We start from the raw sequence: 6,612 nt of genomic DNA, 5'->3' as shown, positions 1-6,612 counted from the left end.
ATGAGAAACCTCTTACAACGCCCCTACCTCCTGCCACGCCCCTACCTCCTGCCACGCCCATTGCTCCAAGCTGCAGCTACCCCTGTCTCTGTTGTTGTGCTGTCAGACCTGCAGGTGGGGACAAATCAGAGAGTGAAAGAGGGAGATTCAGTGACTCTTACATGTAAAACCACCTGCAGACTAACTGAAGAAACAACATTCATCTGGTACAGAAACACAAAGAGAGTCACTAAAGGAAGAATTACATTGAATCAACTTCACCTGCAGTCAGTCAGTCGTGATGATTCAGGAGTTTATAGATGTGCTGCTGCTGTAAGAGGATCTGGAAGTCTTCTATCCTCTCCTGATGTTTATCTTAATGTTGAGTGTAAGTACTCACTGATTCATTAACTTACACGACAGTTTTCACAACATCAGGTTAGTCAGAATTGTAAAATCGTTTATTAATTTTATTAATCATGATTGTGTTAGTATAGTAAATCACACTATACTACTAAATGACTTTTACGTCTAGATCCTCCTGAGAAAACGTTAGTGTCCATCAGCGATATTGTGCATCTCAATGTATGTATATACAAAATAAAATATATATGTGTGCTGTTTTTTTATATTTATTGATATTTCTCTCTTGTAGATGCACCAAGAAATGTTGTGGCATCCATCAATGGATCTGGTGAAATAATGGAGGGTGATTCAGTGAATCTGACCTGCAGCAGTGAATCAAATCCACCTGTTCACAACTACACTTGGTTTAAGGTGAATGAAACATCATCTGTTGGATCTGGACAGACGTACAGCATCACTAACATTAACTCCAGTCACAGTGGATGGTTTTACTGTGAGGCTCAGAATAAATATGGATATCAGAGATCTGCTGCTGTATCAGTCACAGTAACAGGTGATTTGTTCACTACTGTATATATTGATTCTGTGTGTTTTGTTTTTTACCTGACACTATTAAATGATCTTTAACATCTTATTTTAGGGGATCAGGGTGGCCTGTACACCATTTATTGGATTGTGGCAGGATGTGGTGGTTTGTTTTTCTTCATCATCATCATCATCATTCTGTTTATATGGAAGTCAAAGCTGATTAATTGCTACATCAAAAAAGAATGTTAAATACGTTACATGAATTAACCCAGCTAGAAATAAAAAGTTCTAAGAACATTCCCTGAAAGTTCCCAATGTTCCCAAAAACATTCTGCCAACGTTAAAAGTGTTCTAAGAACGTTTCTGTTGTCTGAACGTTAGAGTAATGTTACATTTTACCATTTTTAAACGTTATGACAATGTCATGTTTTAATGTTCCCACAATGTTTAAAACAACAACTGTTTATTATATTGCCTTGTTTAATTGTTATGTAAATGATAGAGAAACATTGAATTTTATTATTTTATAAAACATTATTTCTGAATGTTCAGTAAATATATTGCTGTAGAAAACACAATTCACTTGTTGGGTTTGGATGTTGATGTTTTGTTTCATTTTGGGTCGCCCTTGTTGTGATTAGTGTTTGTTTTAGTTGGTCTCTTGACACTTGACTTTTTGCTTTCTAGTTTTTTCCTGGTTGTGTTAATTTTGTGTTAATGCGCCACATTTGTTATGAAAGTTAATAGTGTAATTCTGTGGTGTTTGGTACATAATGGTAAAGATCATCACCTAATTCATTTACTTACCAAAAGTTTATTTTCTGTCAAAAATGTAAATGAGATCCAGTGCTTTCACAGCGGTTTGTCATTAAGGAGTTTTAGAAACGTTGGACAAAAATATCCGCTGTACAATTGGGACGCACAAACATCAAGAATCAGAGTATGAATCTCAATCATGGTGACAATTAATTGAAAAACTTCATGCTGCAATGCATGCTGGGTATTAACAAATTACAAATCTCATTCAGGACTCCCAGCATGCACTGCAGCATGGATAAATAAGGATTTTTTAACAATTTTATTTGCCACCATGGTTGAGATTCATAGTCTGATTCTTGATGTTTGTGCATCCCAATTATACAGCAGATATTTTTGTCCAAAGTTTCTAAAACTCCTGAATGACAAACTGCTGTGAAAGAGCTGGATGTAATATACATTATTGACAGAAAATAATTTTTTTATTAGTAAATTAATTAGGTGATGATCTTTACCATTATGTACCAACAACCACAGAAATACACTATAAACTTTTCAAAACAAATGTGGTGCATTAACACAAAGTTAACACACCCAGGAAAAAAATAGCAAGCAAAACGTCAAGTGTCAAGAGCCCAACTAAAACAAACACTAATCACAATAAGGGTGACTTAAAATGAAACAAAACATCAACATCTAAACCTAGTAAGTGAATTGAGTAGTGAATTGAGTTTTCTACAGCAATATATTTACTGAACATTCAGAAATAATGTTTTATAAAATAATAAAATGCAATGTTTCTCTATCATTTACATAACAATTAAACAAGTCAATGACATTGTCATAACGCCCAAAAATGGTAAAATGTAACACTACTCCAACGCCCAGACAACAGAAACGTTCCTAGAACTTAAAAAAAAACTAATCGCCTTCAACGTTGGCAGAACGTTCCCGGGAACATTGGGAACTTTCAGGGAACGTTCTTAGAACTTTTTATTTCTAGCTGGGAATATGTTTCTATGCTGTAGATTTTATGAATGAAACTAATGTGAAAAACATTTTTGTAGCACTATAAAAATATTTAGTAAAATTATAACAAACAAGTTTGTCTACTTTAGGAAGAAGCAAAGAGATGGTGGATCTGAAGTTAGCAGACAAAATCAGGTACAGTCATTTTAAATGACACATTATGTAATGGATTCTTCATGTCACTCAACTAACGTGTTAGTGCTAAACAAAGTTTTGAGAGAAATATGTAATATGTCTATTAGTTACAATACATACTGTTTACAGTAAACTTTATTAATCCTGCTACGGCTTCATCATAGATCTGACAATTTAAACCATTAATTTAAATCTAATTATTTCACATTATTTATAATGACTTACTAACATCACATTTCTGCTTACGTATTTCATATAATTTGATTGTTTAAATGTCAAACACTGCAGGACAATGGCTTAGGCGGATCAGAAGGAGCAGGTTCATCCAATGATGCTGCACTTTACTCATTAGTAGGCCTATCAGCCAATCAGAGTGAAGCTGCTGAATGTGCTGATGCTGATGGGGTTCAGTATGCCAGTGTCCAGCACTTTAGAAAGAAAGAGAGAATGAATGAAAACGAACAGAAGGACCGCCAGATTACGAACTTGACAAGGCATCATACCTCTGATCCATACAGGTAAAAAAACAACATTGATTAAATATTAATCTCAGCTCCTCTTTGTATTAAACTAGTGTGTATATAGAGATCTGAAGTTTCACATTAAAGTGTTCTTGATTAATTTTTCCCAGCTCGACGGATGTGATCTACAGCTTGGCCAAGTAATCATCATCAAAGCACTGAGTCTTCTGTCAAACTAAAACATCTTGATTTTGAGATGACTGTAATGGTTTTGTTCTGTATTCTGTGTATTTTTGTTATTTGTACTTGTATTTTGATTCTCTGCTTTGTTTGGACTTTTATTTTGAAACTCATCATGCCATGTCACAGTTCACACTTCCTGTCTGTTTTGTATATAAGTCACTTCCTGTTCACCTGTTCCGGGCTGAATATTATTCAATAGTAAGCCAGCCTGTTACCTGCTCCTGTTACCTGTTTGAATCTGTTTTTTGTTATCTGTAAACCTGTTGCCTGTATCTGTTCCTGTTTTGACCTGTGCCTGTATTTGGATATTGCCTGTTTTGGTGCCTGCCTTGAACTATTGCCTGTCTTTGGATGTATGATTTGGATTTACCCTTGTTGGATTTGTTTGCTGTCCCTTTTGGGATTTTACTCAATAAACATCTTTTGCACATGGATTCACTTTTCACTCGCTTTCTTTAAAGCACCACGTTACAGAGACTTTCAGTGTTTTATATTTCGTGAAGTCTTGATTAAAAGGTCAAGTAAACTTCATATAAAATTCATCATGCTATGTACATATAAAACAAAAGACTAAAGTGTTAAGCATTGCATTTACTCCATTCATAGTAATACTGTAGCAGTGCCACATGTGTTTAATCTTTGTTCCTACTTCTTAAATACAGGATATATGCTCTAGTGAGCTTTACTGCCAGTAATCGCTCATGTACAACATCCTGCAACGTCATTACAGAAAGGCTTTGACAATATTAGGATGTAATATCATAATGTACTTTCTTATAATGCACGTATAACATACACTATGTATGTACTACTGTAAATATAATCAAAACTTACATCATTATTTTGTGATTGTATTTTTATTACTATTAACTGACATATATTAACAGATTTGAAGCTTTAATGTAACTATCATGCAATAAATAAATAAAAAAATAAGTGAATTTTATTAAAACTAGCGAATACACTGTACTTACAGTGGTCATTTTAATGATATAATAATTGTCTATAAATTAAATAAAATGAAATTGTCCCTATAGCTGTCACTGGGAAGTAACACATTGGGACCTAAAGAGTTCAACTACTACAGTCATCACGTGTGTGGTCTTACACTCCCTTGTGATGTCATAAGGGGATCTTATTATAATAATCCCGCCCCTTAATCTGCACTATCCAACCACAGCACTGCCATTTAGTGCAGAGAGAAAGAGAGAGAGAAAAATAATTGACAGCACAATTGAGTTTCAATTGCAACAAACCACCATCATTGTGATCAGTGTTTGCACTTCATCCGCTCATTTGCATTTTAAAGGACAGATCTAAAAATGGCACATTTTTGCACACACCTACAAAGTGGAAATTTTAACATGTTTTAATAAATTAGATGGTATTTTGAGCTAAAACTTTACATGTGTACTCTGGGGACACCAAATGTATTTGACATCTTAAAAAAAGTCTTGTGACATGTCTGCTTTAACACTGCTGGGAGTTTATATGTTAAAGGGGTCATATTATGAATTTTTTTAAAGATGTAAAATAAATATATGGTGTCCCCAGACTGCGTATGTGAAGCTGTATTCAGCCCCGCTGCTGAGTGGACTGCAGTTCTGACTAATGTTTCTCTAATGTTTCCTTTAGTTACGAATTTGTCCCTTGACCCTTATTGAACTGACTCCTCTTTTAGCAATTGCAACAATGTTTTATTAAGAGCATGTGTTCCTTGCTTGATTTAGAACAAAATATTTGTGTGATCCAAGACTACTTGTTTATATCTTATGCTGCCTAACATTAAAGGGGACATATTATGAGATTTTTTAAGATGTAAACTAAATCTTTGGTGTCCCCAGAGTGCGTAATTGAAGTTCTAGCTCAAAATACCCCACAGATAATTAATTACAGCATGTTAGCATTGCCACTTTTTAGGCCTGAGCAAAAGTGTGCCGTTTTGGGTGTGTCGTTTAAAATGCAAATGAGCGGATGAAGTGCAAACACTGATCACAATGATGGTGGTTTGTTAACTACTGCATAAAATGTTCTGCTCTATGCAAATGACACTGTTTTCAATATGACTGCTGTAATGTGTTTTGTTTTCTTCAGAAAGACATCAACTCTTCAGATACAAATTATATGGTTAAGAAAGTTGCACAATTTTGTCATGTTATAATGCTTTGAGATTAGCAAAGGGTGCATGTTCATGGTATTTAAAGGGGACATATTATGAAAATCTGACTTTTTCCATGTTTAAGTGCTATAATTGTGTCCCCAGTGCTTCTATCAACCTAGAAAATGTTAAAAAGATCAACCCAATAACTTAGTTTTGGTAAACCATTTTCTGCAAGCATGTGAAAAAATAGGTCATTGTAATTTGTCCCTTATTGTGATGTCAGAATAAGGTAATACCGCCCCCTTTATCTGCACTATCCAACCACAGCACAACCATTTAGTATAGAGAGAAAGAGAGAGATAAAATATTTCACAGCACAATTGAGTTTCAATTGCAACAAACCACCATCATTGTGATCAGTGGTTGCACTTCATCCGCTCATTTGCATTTTAAATGACACACCCAAAACGGCACACTTTTGCTCAGACCTAGTTTAGACTTAGTTTTCATCTTTAAAAAAATCTCATAATATGTCCCCTTTAAATAGTATATATTAGGATCTTTTTAAAGAGTACTGACCCCGTGATAACCAGGGACCATTTCTTTCTGACAGTGCATCAGAGATACAATAAAATTTGAAAATGAAACATTCATAGCAATTCATTTCTACTCTATTTTAAGTTTACATTAACAACATTTAACAACAATTGAGTATTTCATTGTTTCAACAGACAAACAAGAGACCACTTCTAATAAATCAATTACTGTAAATAAAAAGTTTTTAAACAGATTATACATTTTAGAAATCTATTTGCTGAAAAATGTTGTAATGAATTGTGGGAGTAAAACAGTTTTTCCACATTTCTGAGTTCAAGTTTTTTTTTGGGCCTTATGTTATGTTGCTTTTCTGTGCATAGAGTAAAAATTGCCACTTTTGACACTTTCAGTCTGAGATGGGAACTATAGGGCATGACACTCAACACAGAATATGACTCTGAACGAAGAAGTGATGAG

The 6,612-nt window shown here is 34.3% G+C and overlaps 1 protein-coding gene across 1 annotated transcript; it reads left to right on the top strand.

Moving 5' to 3' along the window:
* Positions 1-3,480, top strand: LOC141355102 (cell adhesion molecule CEACAM2-like). Its single transcript, XM_073860078.1, has 6 exons — positions 1-367; positions 635-898; positions 986-1,082; positions 2,748-2,793; positions 3,082-3,311; positions 3,425-3,480. Exons 1-6 carry the CDS (start codon positions 1-3, stop codon positions 3,456-3,458), a joined length of 1,038 nt encoding a protein of 345 aa, XP_073716179.1. The 3' UTR covers positions 3,459-3,480.
* The last annotated feature ends 3,132 nt before the right edge of the window (positions 3,481-6,612 follow it).

This window comes from Misgurnus anguillicaudatus, chromosome 3 (genome assembly GCF_027580225.2).
Source record: "Misgurnus anguillicaudatus chromosome 3, ASM2758022v2, whole genome shotgun sequence".
Lineage (NCBI taxonomy): Eukaryota > Metazoa > Chordata > Actinopteri > Cypriniformes > Cobitidae > Misgurnus > Misgurnus anguillicaudatus.
The sequence above is the reverse complement of the archived record's forward strand: the minus strand, read 5'-3'. Positions and strand labels throughout refer to the sequence as shown.

Bases quoted from the DNA above. Each gene is read 5' to 3' on its own strand.
- LOC141355102 (XM_073860078.1), top strand. From the start codon at position 1: ATGAGAAACCTCTTACAACGCCCCTACCTCCTGCCACGCCCCTACCTC. The intron at 368-634 runs GTAAGTACTCAC...TCTCTCTTGTAG, and splicing joins TGTTTATCTTAATGTTGAGT to ATGCACCAAGAAATGTTGTG. The intron at 899-985 runs GTGATTTGTTCA...ATCTTATTTTAG, and splicing joins TGTATCAGTCACAGTAACAG to GGGATCAGGGTGGCCTGTAC.